General features: G+C 38.4%; 1 protein-coding gene across 1 annotated transcript; it reads right to left on the bottom strand.

Moving 5' to 3' along the window:
- Window positions 1-7,457: 7,457 nt before the first annotated feature.
- Window positions 7,458-19,149, bottom strand: IL12B (interleukin 12B). Its single transcript, XM_059713061.1, has 8 exons — window positions 18,545-19,149; window positions 17,030-17,111; window positions 15,513-15,797; window positions 14,284-14,401; window positions 13,094-13,287; window positions 12,213-12,364; window positions 10,269-10,390; window positions 7,458-8,781 (listed from the first exon to the last, which is right to left on the bottom strand). Exons 1-8 carry the CDS (start codon window positions 18,545-18,547, stop codon window positions 8,772-8,774), a joined length of 966 nt encoding a protein of 321 aa, XP_059569044.1. The 5' UTR covers window positions 18,548-19,149; the 3' UTR covers window positions 7,458-8,771.
- Between the last annotated feature and the right edge of the window lie 1,500 nt (window positions 19,150-20,649).

Here is a 20,649-nt window from a genome sequence, read left to right as displayed (position 1 = left end):
TTGGTCATGTTCTACTGTAGACTTTTGTGTTGAGCTAGATTCCTTTTAGCTTGCATTACAGTAGCTTTAGTAAGTTTTAAGCTGTGTTAACTTTAAATTACACCATGCTAGCATAAATAAGACTAAGGGAAGTAGTGTAAAAGGAACTGAGACATATGTGAGAGAAACTTCTTGAAAAGATTAACCAGTTTTAGGGCATCAAATCTTGATTAAGGTCTCAGGTTGATGTATTCTAGCCTGATCAGCAGGATGACCATGTTTGTCAAAGTTTCTATCAAGTAATGTTGTAATGTTTGAGGTAGGGAATAAGAAGGAGCCCTATGCTCTGAGATACATTCCTCTGGTATCCTTTGCTGAGGTTTTCATCTGTAGACTGAATAAAGATCCAACGCCTCTTTAGAACTTAGTCTTGGATTTGGGTAAAGTCTCCCTAATAGGCTGGCCTTGTGTGAGAAATACGTAGGATTTTAAGATCTAGATATTCTAAGTTGTAAGACTGCTTATTTCTGTCTGGATCATAAAACAATATATGGATGTGTATTATGTTTTTCCTTATGTGCTAGAACTGTTCAAAATTGGAGAATGTTAATAAAGATTGCTTCTGCATTCACTCTATTGAAGGACTAGTTTTGCATAAGAACAGGGGCTGTCGAAAGAAAGCCTCTATCCCCAAATTGACTTTAGGGGTCAACACCACACATGCCAGGAAAAGAGGTTAATGATTAAATTTCTCAGTATCCTTAAATTTCCAAGTGGATTTAATTTCATTTGGTGACTGTTAATAAGAGTGATGGAAGATTCACTTGGCATTTATGTGCAACACCAGAGTATTCACTATTTTATATCTGCCTTTCTCATGGCTGCTCATTTGACCCAGGTAGCTTAATTAGGGCAGGGCACCAGCTCTGAGTGTTGATATATTGGGGGAACCAGAATGACAGCCTCTGGGGACCCCATGCAGTGACAAAAGCAGCCAGGGTTTTTGGACCACGTTTTTTGGCTGCCATTCTGGCCATGTTTGACAGAGAGGCCATTGAATGCTCCCTCTCCCTTTTGGTCAAGGCACTGAAGGTGGGCAGGGTGGTACAACAGCACCTGTGCCTGTGGTGCCATGATTGTTAGTCATGTCTATGTTTGACCCTCCAACAGGCAACTCCATACAGACTCAACAGTGAAGAACAAGTAGATAAAGATGGAGGAAATTTTTGCTCTGTTTCTGGTGCCTTTAGGTATATCTTAATTTATATGTTCTGAATTTCATGAATTTTAAAGCCCAACTTTTTCTAAAATACTCATAGTTTGTGGTCAGTGCACATCCCCATAAAAAGCAATTCACAAAAGGTGGGATGTTACAACATCCCACACAAAAGGTGGGAGTCAGACTTGATGATCTGCTCAGGTCCCTTCCAACCCTATCAACTATGAAACTATGAAACAACAATAGGAACTGGTCCAGTTTTTGTTTCTGCACATCAATCAGGTTTTGTTCTAGAAAAGCCTCAACAGGCGCGTGTCTTTCTTTGAATCCCAGTTTACAGGGGTAAGTATTGCTTGCTATGATCCTTCTCTGCTGCTGACATATCTCACCATTAGGCAATGTTAGCAAAACTTGAGAGAAAATGGAGCTATTTGTTTCTAAACAGTATTCAGTTAAGCCTAAGATTCATGACAACATCCCAAGATGTTAAAATTGCAGCCTGACAGAATACAGAGTTTCCTTGACACTTCGGTATGAGGAAACCTCTTAATTTGCTTATGTCTTGTTGCCTAATTGTTGTGCCTACTGTGTCCTGGAGTGTACTGCCTGATGCAACCAAAATCTCCATCCAGCTGTCCTCACAGAAGAATACAGATACTCTGATTTGCTCACTCTTGAATTGGGATGATGTGAGGTTTTTACAGGGAGAGAAGATGTCAGGAGAACTGCACCTGCAGTTTTATCTAGTGGTTTTATCTAAACAATGTTTTAAGGGTTTGGCTATTAAGAATTCCTGAGGTCTGTCACATTGCATTGGATCCCCTTTAGTGACAATCTCTTACTGCTAAGGCTCACTAAGGCTTGCTGTGAAGGCTAACTTACTAAAGCTACTACTATTAGCTAATGTATCAGAATTAAATTAATGTTCATTTTCTTAACGTTAGCCTTTACGAGTAGTTAGATATCATTCAGAAAGAAGGATACAACACTGATGGGAAATTTAGGTTTACTGCTTAACTGAATCCACAGGGTCATCTGAAGTTCTGAAATTTCCAGCATTTTGAAATATAAATGTTAAAACTGCAAGAGAAAAAGCCATCATAAACAATATGAGAAACTGGAGAGGTTTCACTTTCCAAAATGAGATGACATACAGATACAAAATCTCAGCCTTTACCAGTGACCACTAAAGAGCATTCACTACAGCCCGATTCAGTAAGATGCTTAAATGCCATGTCTGTATAATTTTAAGTGAAAGAGAATGCTTGCTTATGTCAATGCTAATATTCAAAGCATGCAAACAAGGCTTCATCTGAGCTTTTCTTCAAGACCTTGCACAGACTTTGGCATTTTCTGTAACATGCTTCATATATAGCTGACCTCATAGATGATAGTCATTTAGATTAAACATTTCTGGCTGTATAAATAGTAACTAGTTAAAATATTCCAATTAAAAAAATAGAAAGCTATGAGAGGTCTTACAGTGGCATAATTTTCTGAGGTCCTTAGTCACTTAGAACAATATATTTTGCAAATAAATGAATGTTCAGATATAGTTAATAATATTTAATATGACTTCTAAGGATAATATGAATATGTATCATTATCATTCCTATAGCTGACCTATTCTATTTGCTTTAGATTCAGATTCCAGCTTGATTGAAATTAACAGAGATTTGCAACTGACTTGACCGAGGCAAGCATTTCTTTCTAAGAACAGTTTTGAATATACACATCTATGACAGAGCTATATACTTCAGTAGAGGACCTTCCCTACCTTCTTATCCCTTCAGATTGATTTATAATTTCAAGCAAATGAGAAGTCCCACTGAAGTAAATGCCAGCATAAACAGCCAGCAAATATTCAAATTATTCATGTAAAAGTTAATGGGAGCTTTTCTGAAAGACCTTGCAAAGACCAGCTGAGATACATGTGTATATATACAAACAATCTCTCAGCAACTGAAATTTTCTTCTCTGAATTTGTCATGTCTATATATTGTATATTTTCATGAAAGTGGCAGAGGGCCCTTCATGGCTGGGCATATTGGTCCTCACTCACTGCAACTCAAATCTGTCCAATAATTGCTAAATCTTAATTTATCAAAATTCGTTTTGTTTCACAAGGGAGGATGCTACCTTCCTGTATTCCAGAAAGAATCCATAGGCAGGAATGCTTCCAGCCTGTGTGACTGCATACTTTTAAATGAGGATAGCTAGTAATGTAAAGGGGTGCTATGCATCCTCAAACAAAAACTTACGCCTTTGTTACACACAGACTTGCACTGAAATAGAAAGTCAGTCATTTTATTTCAATGTGGTTCTGCATGCACCCAGACAGCAATACATGAGTTATCTACAAAGCTGTACAAAAACATGAAAGAAGGTATGAATGAAAACCATTTAGTTATTTAGGTACGTGTTTGTATATAGAGCCAACGTCCAGGCTGCTGCAATTTGTTGCATATGGGTAAATGCTGTGTCCACCCACATACAATTAATGGATCATAGTGTCAAATAGCAAAACCTTGCTCAACAAAAGGAATGGCCTGCAAATCCCAATTATGTATTTCCTAAGGAACATGTCTATGCCAAATCACTTGCCTAAAGGAAGACGAGTTCTGCTGGCTTTCACACCCTTGGGAGGAGGATGAAAGGTGCTCTTCCTTATGATTGGAGAGATCAAGCCTAAGGACAAAGCAAGAGACGATTCTATTGATGTAATAGAAATAATAGAAAAGTAGGGCTGAAAGAGATCTGAGGAGGTCATCTAGTTTAACCAGAAGCTCGAGGAAGGATCAGACTTGATTAAGCCATCCCAGTTGAGTATCTATCTAACCTGCTCTTAAAAACTTCCAAGAATAGAGATTCCACAACATCTCTCCATGCTTAACTACCCTCATACTGAGAAACTTTGTCTTACTATCTAATCTAAATTTCCCTTGCTGCAATATAAGACGATGGTTCCTTGTGCTGTCCTTTGTGGCCACAGAGAATAGTCTGTTTCCATCCTCTTTATAACCAGCCTTGAAGACAGTTATCAAATCCCACCTCAATTTTCATTTCTCCAAACTAAATTCCTAGTTCCATCAGCCTGTCCTCCTACATCATGTTTCACAGGCCTTTAATCATTTTTGGTGATGTTTGCTGGACTCTGATTTGTTAACGTATTTAGAATGACAGAATCATAGAAAATCTGGGTTGGAAGGGACCTCAGGAGGCCATCTAGTCCAATCTCCTGCTCAAAGCAGGAACATTTCTAACTAAATCATCCCAGCCAAGGTTTTGTCTACCCAGTAGGGCTGTGTGAAGCTTCAGTCGCTGATTCGATTCAGAGGAGATTCGGCCCTATTTGGCAGCTGAATCTCCAAATCTGAATCAGATCAGGAGACCAGTTAATCTCTTTGAATTGAATCGGTAGCCTCCAAATTGATTTGGAGAGATTCGACGATTCGGGCATAGATACAGCTTTATATGTTTTTTCTATGTACCTCAAGGTACCAGGCGCGACTCATGAATGCTGAGATAGTGGGGTGGATGGAGCATCCTATGGCTCAGCGACTGGTGCCTCCTGGGTCTGGGGGGATACCCAGGGGTTCCCCCTGTGGCTGATCGCTGAGCCAGGGGGATGTGGAGTGGGGGGTTCCCCCGTGCGCTTGGCAGTGGACCTGGAAATAGACTGGAAGTACATCTGCTCCACTTCTGGGTCTGCCGTTGGGCGCACGGGGACCCCCCTCCCCACCCCGGACTCCCATGGCTTATATTTGCTTTATTTTCCACTGTAACACCCAGGTCCTTTTCTACAGAAATGCTAATTATCCAGTCGATCCGAATCCTGTACACTCCTTAATGCCTAAAACTGAACACAATATCCAAATGAAGCTTTACCAGTTTGGAAGGGAGCAGAAGAATCACTTCTCTTGATTTCCAAGTGATGCTCCTGTTAATGTAGCCCAGTATGCTATTGGCCTGCTTTGCAACAGGAGCACACTGTTAGTTCATATTCAGCTTATAGTCCATTGTAAGCCATTTTCTGCTGGACTGCAGCCTAGCCAGTCATTCCCCAGTCTGTATTTGTGGATGCTACTGTTTTATCTCAACTACAGAACTTGGAGCTCGTCCTTGATTAATATCATTCAATTGATTTTGTATTATATCTATGGGGTCGGACTCGATGAGTGGGTCTGACTCGATGATCTATTGAGGTCCCTTCTGACCCTAACATCTATGAATCTATGAATATTTTATCAAGGTCATTCTAAATCCTAACCCTATTCCCCACAGTGCCTGCAACTCCATCAAGTTTCGTTGTTCTACAGATTTAGTTGGCTCCACAGTTGCAGCAAGATCAGCTGCAAAGACAAGTGTTGACCGTGATTTTTGTTGTATTTTTTGATTTTCTTAAAATGAAATGCTATGCTGAAAATACTTTATGTTGTGCTGCTACCAAAGTGCTCCTTTAAATTTACTTAGTTATAATAGTGTAAGAATGATGATGTAACTGTGATGGTCCAGAAATTATGCAAGAGGCAAGGATTTCTTAGGGTGATATCTTTAATTGGACCAACTATGTAGTTGGGATAAAGTTAGACAAACTTTCCAATGCAAGACTCTTCAAAAACAGGACCTGATGAAGAATGTCTTGCATTGGAAAGATTGTCTAATTTATCCCAGTTACATAGATGGTCCGATAAAATATATCACCCTAAGAAATCCTTGCCTCTTGCATTACTCATAATATTTAAGCTTCTGTACAATTTTGACTATTTCTTTGAAGATACTAGTAAATACATTATTTTCTCCATCTTTATGCATAGTCTGTAACCACTAACACAAATTTCCATATGCAACCTGGAACTGAACCCAGCATTCCCCATCTATATATTCCATTGCCTTTTAGCACACTGGAGTGAAAGCTACTGATAAAATCTGTCTTCTTTAGAGTTAGTGTCTGATGCACATAGGAGATAACACACTAATAATGTTCCCAATTAGTGTCTTATTAAACATACTAGCTGTTTGGGAAGCTTTCAGATAGGGTGGTGCTGCATACCATAGAAAGCCCAGAAGGAAATTAATAATCTTGTTTTTAGTGCAGGGTTTGGAAGGTGTGGTAACTACAGCATAGTGCATGTTCCATGATGAGGATAAATGGAAATATAGACGACCTGCCCACTTAGGTGAGTGTCTAAATTAGCATTATTATGGCTGTTGAGCTGATCAACAAGGGTAAGAGTAATGAAAGATACATGTTACAGGTGTTAAATTCTATTCTTTAGCATTTTTGCTCGCAGCTCTCTTCTCAGACTGAAAAGAGTGTCCATGAGACATTGGAGACTCTAATACAAATTATAGAACCGATCTTCAGAGGTGCTGGGCATGAACAATACACAAGGACCTCCAGGTACTGAGAAATTCTGAGAATCAGGTTCATCATATGAACAGCATTTTTAGGGTTCTTATTAACATATGGAGGTGGTGGCATGGTCAAGTTGTGCTGAAGTGCCTTGTTATATGAACAGTCAATGAAAGAACCTTTTCTGAAGGGTCTAAAATAATGATATTCCCCACAACCAGCTATTCAGTGTCTCATGCTGCTTGCAAGTATCTCATAGTGCTTAACCCACTGTTTAATTCCCAGTATTGGATCATAACAGTGCGTGTATGAAGTCCTATCAGTAGTTTAATGGTATTGCATCTGTCTGGAACCTGCAAATTCCAGTTCACGATCTCCAGGGATGAAATCTGGCCCAATAAAATTCAGTGGGAATTTTGCAATTGGCTTCAGTAGAGCCAGAGTTTACCTCCAGATATCTGAAGAACAGGATGGTCCAATCAGCAGTGAAGCAGTTGTACTAATTTGAAAGACAAGAAACCTCAAATACCTCAAGATCTGTATTAGCCCAGTTTCAGTTACAAATCTTCTGACCACAGAGGTCAGTGCATTTCAGTGCAGAATGAGAACAAGAAAAATTCACTAATAATTTCTTAGGGTTTGGCACAAGTCTTAGACAAAGGATGCTGACTATCAGAAGTTACTGGGCAGTGTAGCTTCACATGGTTTTTAAGTACAAATAGGCCTTTGACCCAGTAGAAAAACTAAAGCTGCCTTGAAAGCAATAATAATGAAAGATATTGTGTTATGCTAGTACATATGTGGTATGAGTTATCCAGGCTAAAAGACCATAAACAAACACTTTTCCTTTTTTTTTCTGAATACAGTTTATTAGTTCATTTGTAGAACAATTTAAAAGCAGATCTTATATTGAAAACAAAAGCAAAATAGATACATAATCTCAACCTCAATAACTATTCAGTTGTACATATTAGCCGTAAGTTTCTGAAATACCAGATACATCCTGTTTTAAGGTTTAAATAGCTTAAATCACTTCCCATTTCTAATGTAGAAAACAAATTAAGTATGTGCACAATGAGAACCATTTTTTGACTCCAACAGACTTTGGAACAAGCCTTAAGGCCCAGAATCCCAAAGGTTTTAGAAGTCAATAGGAAGTTAGACACCTACATAACTTTGAGCCTACGAGGGTGACCTTGAACACATACTTCTGTTTTTTTTTCTAAATTAGAGTCTTACTCTGTAAGCAATTTGGTGTTGGACCAGATGTTCCCTGGGGTTCTGTAAAAGAGTCAAACATACCCTGGGGGAAATGTATAAATAAATTGCAAAAATTAATCTTCTAAAAATCTCTAAATATAGATCAGACATTTAATGTCTGCCTTTGAAATCTGTTTAGCTATATCTCTGTAAAAAACCACAGATCATTTAGGACCTGAGCCAGTGCCCAAACTGTCACTGCTTCCAATGGGAGCTGATCCAGCTCCCATTGGAATTTGGTTGGTATTTCAATGGTAGCAGCTGCAGAATGCAACCGCTATTTATTGTTTTCTCCACATAGGCATCAACATGATGTAAGCAAATACATAATGCAGCTGACAAAATGCAGCAGGTAAAAATTAGCTCCTCAAGCTTCTATTTCCCTCTTTAATTGCCATCAGTTTGGATGATGGGTATGGCCTTGAAATACAACACACAGCTGCTTCACGCAGCCAAAGATTTCCATGCTGACGCATTTATAAAATTTTAAATACATAAATAGGCATTATAAATAATAAATAGATAAATTATGTCTTCTCATAATAAGTTACCTTCTCTCTAAATTAACACACAAAGCATTTCAGTAAAAAAATACTGGCATGTGACATTGTAACGTGTACCAAACAAATAATAAATAAATAAATAAATAAATAAATAAATAAATAGATGGAATATTATAACATACAGAATCCAACAAAATAATTGGTGATGTTTCAATGTATCAAACCTATTAAAAATGTTAAGTAGACATAGTATATTCCAGCAGCACCACTCAAATATAGAATATGAGCAAACTGTCATAATCATTGTCATATTATCGGCTTTTTAATTACAAAAATACGTATCAGGGCTTCTTAGGAATTTCTGAGGCAGGTTGTTTGCTCAGTTGCGTTTAAGCTGTTGTATTCTTTATTCTTTTCCTCCTCTTTTGTTTTTCTGCCACTTCTCTGAAATCTCTTATTGATAACTAGAAAATAAGACAAAGAAAACTGAAACAAATATTCTTTTTGCATTTCTCAGGCAGTCCTTAGCTTTCAGTCCACTTTGCCTTCAGTTAATGCCAATCTGGTTCAGGTGTGAATGACATACATCCCAACTTTCCAAGATAAGCATCTATTGATACAAATTCCTATAGGGTTTAGCTTATTTGATTGGGTGATAGGTGTCTGCTATGGCTCTTTTGAAAATTTAAAAAGGGGCTATCTGCATCCATAGGTGCCCAAATACCTTGGAAATTTTTACCAACATAACCAGTAGAACTTTCTGTGTGTAATTACAATAGAGTTACTCATATGATCAGAACTGTTGAGGTACTTGCAAGCTTTACAAAAATAATTCTGTGTTCAAAGGGATTTGGGTCTTGTTCAGCTCAAGCAGGTTCAAACTTTTAAAAATTTATGCTCTTTTTAAAATTATTCAGCAGCCTTTATTCATGTCAGAACCACCACTACTATATCTTGATCCTGTTTTCAAAATACAGTAGTGTTGATTGGAAAAAGATTATTTCCATTTTTAATATAGTCTCCATTTTCTCATACTAATTTATTCTGCTAATATAATCTGATCCTGTTTAGACATCATCAGAGTTTGAACTCAGAACCCAAAGTGACTCATAAGCCTCTTATATAGACTACTCACTAGAAAAAGACAAAGATAAACACTGCTAGTGTGGGTTATATTCGCAATAGCCAACTATTCAAGTACTTCAGTATAAGTAAGTAGCTAGGTAGAAATCCGATTCATTAACTGCAGACAAGGTTCCTTGGGTGAATTTGATATCTTTTATTAGACCAACCCAAATGGTTGGAGAATAGTTATTAAGCAAGCTTTCGGGTTCAAAAACCCTTCGTCAGGCTAAGAAAGCTTCAGCAGTTGGTGTGTGCTCATTAACTGTAAACTCAAGAATAGTATTTCCGGCCTATTCTAAATGGATCTTAATTATTTTTTCTATGAGAAGTCTAGATTATGCTAGAGAATATAATTGTATATAGCTGTCTCTTCCCACTTAATCAAACAGGCTGTGTCTACACATGCACTTTACCGTGAAGTAGATTAATTAACTGCAGAGTAAAGGGTCATCATCTACATGTGTGACAGTATTAGGCTGCAGTAAACTAATTAACACTGTAATAAGATAGTACCATCGGGGACAGTAGGTGCTGACCATGGGCATAAATTGTGCCTGGTCAGCCCAGCCAGTAGGGGGGCCAGACTCCTGCCTGCTGCCTAGCCACACAGCTCAGCATCCTTGTGCCCCAGCCATCCCCAATGCCGCCACCCAGAACCTGGGGCAGAGCAAGGCAGGAGCAGCCCTGGAGTCAACAGCTCCGCCCAGCTCAAATTGCTGCTGTCCCAGGTGCACTGCTCCAGAGTTTATTGCTTCAAATTAATTGCACATGTAGACAAACCCACAGTCTCCTATGCCAGTGTAATAAATGCTGCCTTAAGCTATACCTGCATGGTAAAGACCAATCACTCCAAGATGAGTTGTAATACCGATCCCTGGCCTGAACGAAGATCTTGTCTGGGGTGTTAGTCTCCAGGAGAGTCATAAAATATTCATCAGTATCATAAAACTGTGAAAAAAACACATCCTATTAGACTGACAGGCAGAACATGTTCAAATATAAAATTTTATGTAGTTCTGATGAGCACAAAGCGCATATAACCATGTCTGTTTTTACAATGACACTGAAGAGCTACCAGTTCAACAAACTCCTTGTAATTTAGGGGTGCTCAAAGCCTCTAGTAATCTTTTTTCCTGAAAAGATTAAAAGTGAAAATATGCTTATATCAGTGTGATCAAAGCAAAAACTGCATCTTTCAGTATGTGAAATATTAGAGGTAAAATTAAAAAATGGTCTTAAAAATGCTCTGCTTTATAATCTGAGTTTCCTGTGGTGGGTGTGGTGACTACATGAGGCATTGCGAAGGGTGGCATGGACATGTGGATCTTCAATAAGAACTTTACTCCTTTCAAAGAGCCAGCACTAATGAGATATCGCCATCTGCTGGTATGAACTTCCTTAGTTAATGCCCAGGATGGAGAGTAAGCCGATCCAAATATTATTTTTCTAGTTCTTCTACTGACTTCCTGCGTCACTGTGGGAACGTTGTTCTTAAACTCACATAGATGCAGAAACGGAAACAAATCTATTCTGTGATTTTAAATTAATGTTAATTAATAATGTGCTTCTGGATATTGGGAAGTAGCTGACAAAAGGTAAAGTAGCCTCCAGCCTCTATGGCTGGGGAACATGAATCATTGTTTTTGATTTGCCGAAGCACCTGTATAGAAAATTGAGCTATCCTTGTGCAACTAACTCAAGCAATTCAAAGAAAAGTTATTTAGGCTTCTTGTTCCCTTGCTGTCAAAATGTTGTGGATTTCCCCAGCCCCAGCCTATGCCTGATTGCCTTTTACTCATCACTCATTACCAAGATCCGCTCTTCTCCTGTGATGGAGAGAAAATAAGATCAGCCTGGCACAACCTTAAAGTAGAGCACTCACAGTATAACTTCGTCTCTCAGAGATATCCCTAAAATTTACCCTGAAGTTTGAAAAAATAAGAACAATATTACAAACATTTTATCTTTCATATGATCCATTGGGTGAGGTCATTTCTGTTCTCAGTGAAACTGGTCAAATGAAGATCAGAGTAACAACATCTAGAGGCCTCAACTAGGTTGGACACTACAAAGACATACAGTAAATGAGACACCATGCCTCAGAAAGAGTTTACAACCTCACAACTGAGACAAACAATGGAAACTGAATGGGGCTGATAGGGTAAAATAGGAAGATATAGCAGAGATCATGTGATAGTATAGAATTTAATGTCTTCTAAGCTATAAAAACATACCTGAGATCTATAATTAATTCTTATGGTCTTCTTTTTTGGGGGGCGGGGGGTAGAAAGGGATTACATCACTAAATACTAATAGTATTCTACATTAAATCACTGTCTTCATTAAAGTATTCTACATTAAATCACAGCAGCAGTTCTCAAGATGCCTTCTGAACTACAAACTCTCCTATCCTATTCAGGCAAAACTCCTTAAGTTATTAGGAAATTGACCTGAATAGGACAGTGGGCTTATATCAGAGATACCTCTAAGAATTACAGATCCCACCAATGAAATACTGAGGCTGATCTGTCTCCAGTACTTCATCCATTTTGCTTGGATGACCCTGTCTAGATGAACTGGGAACTGAGTCAGTTCTGAAAAGGCAGCATCTGACAACATTTTGGTGCAGGGAGCAATTTTTTATTCTTTTCCTGTACAGAACCTAACACAGTGTAGGGTCCTGGTCTGTGAGTGGGCTTACAGGTGCTACAGGAGTACAGATAATAAAAAATAGACTATAATTAAAAGAAACAAGAGCTCCTGGTCTCACCTTCACTTTATTTGTGTGTTTTTTTGCAGATTCAGTTTTGACTCTAAACGTCAAAGGGAAGTAAGACTCTGGTGTACTCCATGTTTTGGGGTATTTCCAAGTCACTTTGTTGTCTTTGGCTAGATACTGACACTGAGGAGGATCAGGTCTTACTGAAAGAGAAAATAAAGACACCATTAGCATTGTGTGAACGTACAGTTTTAGTATTGTTATTGCAAAAGATGCCATTAAACAGCTTTGGGAGCATATTAGATTAGGTTAAGCATATGCTTGAGGTTTAAGGTATTGAGGTATTTTACTCTCCCATGGAAGTGGGATCGCTCTCACTACATTACTTTGGTAAGAGTCCTTCAAGTGTTGAGGATTGTGAGGGCTGAGGCAGGAATATTACTGCCACGTAATATTACTTGGAGAGCTGCACTTTTCAGCCAATGTCTTTCTGCCTCTGCTGTATGCCTGCCCATTCATGTCCTTTTCAGTGGAGTCCCTCCCACAGTATGTAAAGGACGAGAGGGAATTCTGAGAAACCTGGGAGTGGGAAACTTGCTTCTCCACTTCCTCCCCTTCTTCCTGGTTTTACTTTCCTCTATTCCTGTAAATGGGGGACTGCAAAAAACCTAGAATACAGCTACAGTGTACTGGTAATGAATCCCTTTGAGCTTCACAGGAAGATTCCTCCGGGCATATATGGCACGCTCTGGCACTATGGGGATGATCTGGAGAACCTTCATGGCCTGCTGTCTATACCAAGACTTTACTGTGAATAAATTGAAAGCTTCAGGCTTCAGAGCCATTGATCCATCATCTGTAACAATTATTGAAGTCAATAAGCATATATACAGTGAATTAAAAATTTAAAAACTGCCTTGCAATTCACTCACTGATATCTCTAATGAAGAAGCTGGTAGAACAGTTTTCATATTCTATATCATCAATAACCTCCAGAAACATTTCAATGGGCTGGTGTTCCTCAGCAAAGGGGCAGTGGTTTTCTTTCTGGCACTGGGATGAATATACTGTCACTAATCCATTCTGATGAATCTCAGGGTTGCCACAGGTTACATCTCCTTCAGATCTGAATTAGGAACAGAGGAAAATAATGGAAATGCAACTGAGTTATGGGTGTAGCAATGTATCAGAATGCTGCAATGACCCCCATCTCAGTGGATGAGATAATACTTTGTTGGCATATCTCTATGCCTCTACATCTGTGCGCCTCCACATCTATCTGAAATGAGACAATCGTGTCACTAGGGATTCTGGGCGTAGTTTGAGAATAGCATGTGACCTGGTCTTCCTTATTGACACTGCTTAGGGATACATTTGGTGGTCCTAATAGCTAATACCACTCTTCAGCCCCTTTCCCAAATCTAGCTGGAAGAAATGAGTGAAGTGTTAATTGTTTCTATAAAAAATAAGGTAATAAAAATACTTGTTTTAATTGATCTTTACATCCAGAAAAAATAAGGCCTATAGTTATTTTTTGTTTAAGAAACATACATAACTAGGGCCACAGTACTCCATGTCTTAGAGAAACCCACAAAGAAGTGGTGGGTGGTAGGAAATCCCCAGGAGGTTCCCCTCACAGTATTTCCCTCATCAGTCCCTACAGAGCATTCCCTCCACCGGGACAAATATGCACATGTGGCATCTGGAGTGGGCACAGCCTTCCAGGGTCACAGAGTCAGAAGATCTGCAGAAAAGGGACCCAGTGAGATGGCCTCTTTTATGTCTGGCCTGATCTTCCTCTCCTTGTTGTGTGCAAGAACCATCCTGCTACTGCCAGAGTCACTCTCCGGCTGCATGGCAGTAGCTCCATTGTTCTTATACTTCCAAGTCATATTAACTTCTAATAAGACTTTCATGAAGTAATCTAATAGGTCTACAAGAGACAGCATCTCACTGTCAGGGAGGTTATAGGTGAGACGATGGAAGTGGTATTTATTCCTACTGCCGCTCACATGCTTTGTGGGCAGGTTATCTTTTCAGTATCTTCTCCACAAGCTGACACAGAGAGGTGTTTTGACCTTATTACCCAAATGAGGTGGTTAAGAAAAGTACAAGCTTGTACCCTTTTAGATTCTTGATTGTGAAGCTCACATCTGGACTCTCCTTTTCTGTCATCCACCAGCATATGAAAATCCCTGAGTAATTCTTTGCCTCACATTTTAGATAGGTCCTGTTTGGCTCTAGATTGAAAAAGAGAAGATGATATAGTTTTTTTCTTAAAAGAAGTCTGAATATTATGAAACAACAGTAATTCAAGTCTACCGAAAGATATTGCGTCCTTTCTTAGGAACAACAGTGTGTAGCATATAACTCTTCAGCTGATAGGACAGAATTGAGTGTCTGGAAGTAAACCTTGAGGATACACTGTTGGGTTTTTCCCAGAACTTGTTTGCTTGTTTATAGGGTCTTGCTTTCCATCATATTTCCCATTCAAAAAATTACCACTTTCCAAGAAGTGGGATTCTCTCATGTCTTTGATTATCTATCAAATGATTTAAATTGGAGGCATAGCTACCAATGTCTGCAAGGCCAGGTGGAAGCAGCAGCAGGGGCTGGGCTAGCTGCAGCTTCCCTGGTGGTTCAGCCAGTGGCTGCCATTTGTGTGCCCCCTTTAAGTGGGTGTCCCAGGCTGGTGCCATGGTCGCCCACCCCTGTTCCACTACTAGTTTACATTGCTACTTGTGATGCATTTCAAAGATAGACTTGTCATTCTCAGGACAGAACTCTACCTAAGAACAATGGGGTTCTATATTTCAGGCAATGTTTAGTCAAGAAAAAGAAATTATACTCTGCTCTGTGAAATAAAGCATTGTCCAGTGAGTTAAGCATGAGCCTAAATGACCATTTTAATCCTATCTCAATCACAGATTCAAGTCAAATCACAATAGCTCTGCTTCATGAAGAGGAATTAGAGGCAAATCTTCAGTGATATAGTTGAGCCTCAGTGACATAGTTGAGCACTGACAGAGCAGAATTACCCTCCTCAGTGGTGTAACATGGTGTGAGTGAGCAGGGCACTAACACTGGATGATAATTTAGAAGGGCTTCCCAGATGGTGGCACATGGGGAGCTTGCACTGTGGCAGCAAAAGTGTGTGCTGTGGCAGCAGCAACCCATGTACAAGGAGCCTGTGATGGCAGATGTGCAGTGATAAGGACTGTCATAATTAATCTTTTTGTGCAGATCATGCACAGCACTACCTTCCAGTGAGTTCTCTTACTTTGCAATGTAGGACTCTGCAACAGCACACAATGAACACAGAAATAACATCCCACTGCCATATCCCCTTACCTTTAAAACTTTTCAGAATTGACTTGATCATTTCACCATTTGAATCTTTTTTAGTAATTAGAAGAAAACTGTAGCTGAGGACCTCATGTGTATCAGTACTCTGACAGGTATAGTTGCCAGCATCTGGGAGCTCCTGGACTTCAGTGATCAATGTCTTGCCATGTCCTCTTATTTCCATGTCCTTCATCCAGTAGACAGAGGTGGCTTGGTTATCAGATACATTGCATGTAAGCTCCACATGTTTGGCTGGTGCCTCATCACTCCATTCGGACTCTATGACATAAACTGAACATTGCCAGGAAATACATGTTAGATCTTACTCAAGCTCAAAGAACTGGTAAAATTAAAGTACAGGCCCAGCCCTGCTTTCCTTGAAATGGATAATAAAATTCACGCTGGTTTCAGTAAGATGACAAATTCCTATTGTTACTGGGAAATCTTAAGTAAGGTTTAACCATAAATATAAAATGCATCCAAATCACTGGGATCAAGAAGAATGATATTTTCACTTAAGAAGCAATATTGATTCAGAGATCTAAGACAGTTTTGTAAAGAGGCATAGTTCTGTGAAGTGGGAAAGCATCAATGTTTTACACAGATGGACACCAAGGACCATAGGACCTATTCATCTCTGCCTGCATGTGGATCTGTCTTTACTCATAAAATGGGGAGTGAAACATCTCTACAGCACTGTGCTCCATCCTGGACTTAATGGAGATCACTGTGCTATGTCAAAATCTATGTTTGAGAAGGGTTAGGGGACAAAAAGAAAGAAAGTAATCAAGGAGCAAGGCTGCAGTGGTATGTATTGCCCTTTCCCATAACTCAAACATGACATTTCATTAATTTTCAGGAGAAGACTTCTGGAAGCCCTGGCAGCATGGTCCCAGTCAACAGGGTCTGGGAGGAAGAGAATCCCAGAGTCACAGCAACAGTACATGGCTTCCAAAAGATAGACATGCCCCCTGTAACACTCGGAGGCCCTCTGGCTGTTGCATATTGGGAGAAACTCCTTTTTATGAAATAATCTTGAAAGAGTCCACTAGTAGGAAGAGTCCTAATGTATTCCTAGTGTATTTTGTTCAGTTATTTGTCAAATAGTTTAGATGAATATGTTTCAAACTTTGGTCTGTCTTTTTTTCTTTCTTTTAAAAAGAAGTGTTCTTTTTGACTATTTGCTGTTCCTGGCTTACTTGTGGGTAGTTACCTAAGTCATAAGATATCATTTCTGCTTCCTGATTGCAAGACTGAAACTTTTCAAACAGGAGAAGAGTGAATAGGGAATAAGGCAGTTTCTAATGCAAATTATTAGATGAATAATCATGTTGCTAAAAGTCACAACATTTTTGATCTCCTAATTTTTTTCATGAATACTCAACTGTCATCCAATTTCTCACAAAAAAATAAGCACATGAGTCTACCAATTGTAGCTAGCCAAACTCTGAATTTTCCTTCATAAGCATGTTTGTTTTTAACTATTCAACCAGCTGCAGTTTTCAGTAAATGAAAATGCTTACCATTTTCCCTCAGTTTCCATTTTGCTTCCAGAGGGATTGTAAAGGCAAATAAGGAAAGCAAGGCAAATACTAGACGAGACATCTGTGGGAGAAACAAAAGGTTACACTAAGCCTGTTTCAGAAAAATTATATCCATTAATATTCTTGATTGAATACTCTCAATATACACAGCATTGTGCAGTATAATAGGAAGATGCAATGCATGCTTGCAACCAATTGATCTATTCTAAGTCCTTAGTCATAAGAGATATTTGGCTAAGTTTAGTGAGGTTCTTCACATGTGTATGGTGAGCAAAGGTAACCAGTCATATTCTCAAAGCAAAGCTCTTGCCTAAGTACTTTGCTGCATCAGGATCTTATTCAGCGTTTCTTACTGTAGGTTTGCTTACACTTCAGTGGCAGTACGTCCCAGTGGGGATGCTAACTAACAACATCCTGCCTAGCTCATCTTGCTCATTCCAAGCACAGAAATAAGCCAGTGAGGGTGCTCTGGGAAAGCCCTCTATGGCTGCTTCTGAGATCTCAGTCTCCAATGTGCTTTAGAACACTTATTTTTGGTGGGTACTTTTGTGCGTGCCCATGTATCCATGAACAGATAAAATACAATCCGTATTATGTCTATAAGTATATATTCTTAATATAACATAGCTATAAATAATCTATTTCTCTCCATGTCTAGATTCTTATATTGTTGCTCATCACATTTAGGGATGGTCAATATTCTTTCATGAAAACTACTTTGCTATGCAAACCCAGAATTTTGACTCATTAATGTTTATTTTCAAGAGTCTGCTTCACATTGAAAATATTGAGGTTTCATCAAAAATATGAAAAGCTTTAAAACTGAATAGCTTGTCCTAGTTTTCAGGGAAGACGTTTTCAGGTTTGAAGTGTTTATGGAAAACAATTTTCTGTTGAAAGCTATTATTTTTTCATTTTTGTCAGAATTCTCATCAGAAAGAAATTCTATTCTGATCTACCCTAAACACGCAGTATCTGAGCCTTCCCTGTGATTTGTGTAGGCCACGGACCAGCATGTGTATGCCATGGGCTATGAATGTGAATGTGTATTCTGGACCATGGGCCAGAATATCATCTGAAGTAAATCAGCATGGCTGTATTGCCATCAATAGAGCTACACTAATTTATATCAGTTACGAATCTGACCATATACATTTAACTCATCTCTGTGAACAGTATAAATATGAACATGTAATATATAATGTGTCTTTCAATTCAGTTCAAACTATATTTTTAAAGATATACTGTATATACATACCCCAGTTTACATAAGTATATAAACTACCCTTTTTAAGAAGAATCTGATAATAACTATCTTTATTTGAATAGACTTAAATAGACTTTCTTAGATATTTTACTTTAACTGGAGAGTAAGCTGAGAGATCTTTGGGTTTTTGGGGGCATGACTAGTACCCTTTGAAGTAATCTATTAACATTTTTTGATGATCCAACACAGAAGCATTCAAATACAGAGAAATAAGAAGGATTTCTTACCATTTCAAATAGAGCTTCAGAGTTGAAGTGGCTAGGAGTGTAGTCCTGTGGATCTGAAGAGAGCTAGGTACTGGTCGCCTTTATACTTGTTAACTCTGAAAGTAAAGAGATACTTTTCTTTCACCGCAAACCACAGAATTGCATCACGTGGCTGAAGTTCCTTTTCCACATAGTGATAGAGTTAAAGTAAGAAAATAAGAAAACATTTGGGAGTCCCAGGTAAATTTGATGAGGAAATGAGAGAATGTTAATGACCTTTATGCCATGTCAGAGGCATTTCTTTTCCTGTTCTCATTCTCTGTCCCTCCTTCTTACACTGTCTGTTTATTCCAGTGAGGAAAACGCACAGTTAAATAAACTTCCACCTGTTTGATAATCTTTCATGGTTTGAAAAAAGAAAGAGAAAATTATTGAAGACACGACAAAAATATTAAATAAATCCTAACTACCAAATCTAACTTAACTCTACAGCTCAGTAATGGCAAGGGATTGTGATTTGGGATATTTGTTTTTTTTTAGTATACAATCCAGCAAAATTTTGTGTGAATCCCTGCCAAACTCAGCAAACACTTTAGGTGGAAAAAAAATTGGGAACAAAATTTGAAACAGTGAAACCTATTCATTTTGAAATTTTAAAATGAAACATTTCATTTTTTTCCTTTTAAAATGAGGTTTCATTAAAAAAATGTATATAAGTTTGATACAAGTGTACAAGGTTAAAAAAAAGAGCTAAACCAATTTACATGGGGCTGAATGAAATGTTTTGCTCGTTCCAAGTCAAAATATTTGAGCAAAGCGGATTCTTTTGAGAAGAGAACCAAAATATCTTCAGGTATCTATCAGGTATTTAGAAACAGCCACTGCTACTATTACTATTCCTAGTACTGCTGCTCCTAGACCTAGTGTTGGTCTATATAGTAGGAGGCAATGCCATGCTGTGTATGTTGACTTTACAGACTTTACCAGCTTTGCATGTGCAAGCTCTTAAGCTGGAAGAAGAATATGCTTATTAGTATTACTGTCATTCTTATTATTGACATTAAAAAAACAGCAGGCAGTCCATTGCCATATGGACAGTTTACTTGTCATATATTTTGTGGGAATCATGGTAGAGGTAATTTATGGGTGGATAATTCAGTGGCTTTCACATGGCTGACAGTTTATGCACACCCATCGGATCTACGTTACCACATTATTGATTCCAGACTTTACTCTGCCAGTGTTGACAGCCTTCATCATCTGATTCTTCACTTCTCCAATGAGTGCCAGAGCTGGTCCTCTCCTTACCACTCACCATTGTCCTAATAAGTATAACTGATATGCAACATGCTAAGAACTGAACAAATAGAGAGCTGTGATCAGTTTAAGATATCCACACTCTATTATATATAACTTTTTCTACCCCACCATGTCTCAACCTGCTTTCTTGCACTAGCCATTATACTTTGTCATTTAGATTGTAAATTCTTTGAAGCACTGATATATATGTAAAGCTCTTAGCATAATCAAATCTAGTGTGACTGTAATTTTGAATGGCAGTTCAAAAATTAAATTTGGAATGATAATTGTTAATAGTAATGAAAGCCTATGTACAGAATATACATTCTGTACATACATAAGTACATTGGGCACATGCATGCCCTACATACATACGCATTACAGAACAAACTGTGTCATATGGCAATTGAGTTTTACATCAAGAATCCTGGATACAATTGTGAAGTACAGATAGATCTGCATGGAACTTCCATGCTGGATAGTTTGCTATGATCCATCAGAGTGGAATTTTCAAATATGAAAACACAGCTATTGTGAAAATGGCTCTTGATGACAATCTGGTTTTCCATTATGATCTCATATATTCTTAAGGGGAAATTTAGAAGACAGACGACTCTCCAATTATTTTATCCCACTTCCCTATGACAGTGAAAGAGAGAATGGTAGAAGCTCTAAGTGAGTCTGTTTTGCTTTCCAGTAAAACATTCAATTTGGCACAAAAGCCCTACAAAAATATAGTCATTCCCGTATTTCTATTGAAAATAATGGGTGGCGGGCTGAAAAACAGTTTCTGTTACTTTGGAGGTTTGAAGAATTTTGATTTCACT

The sequence above is a fragment of the Alligator mississippiensis genome, chromosome 9 (genome assembly GCF_030867095.1).
Source record: "Alligator mississippiensis isolate rAllMis1 chromosome 9, rAllMis1, whole genome shotgun sequence".
Classification (NCBI taxonomy): domain Eukaryota; kingdom Metazoa; phylum Chordata; order Crocodylia; family Alligatoridae; genus Alligator; species Alligator mississippiensis.
This window is presented reverse-complemented; position numbering and strand designations above follow the sequence as displayed.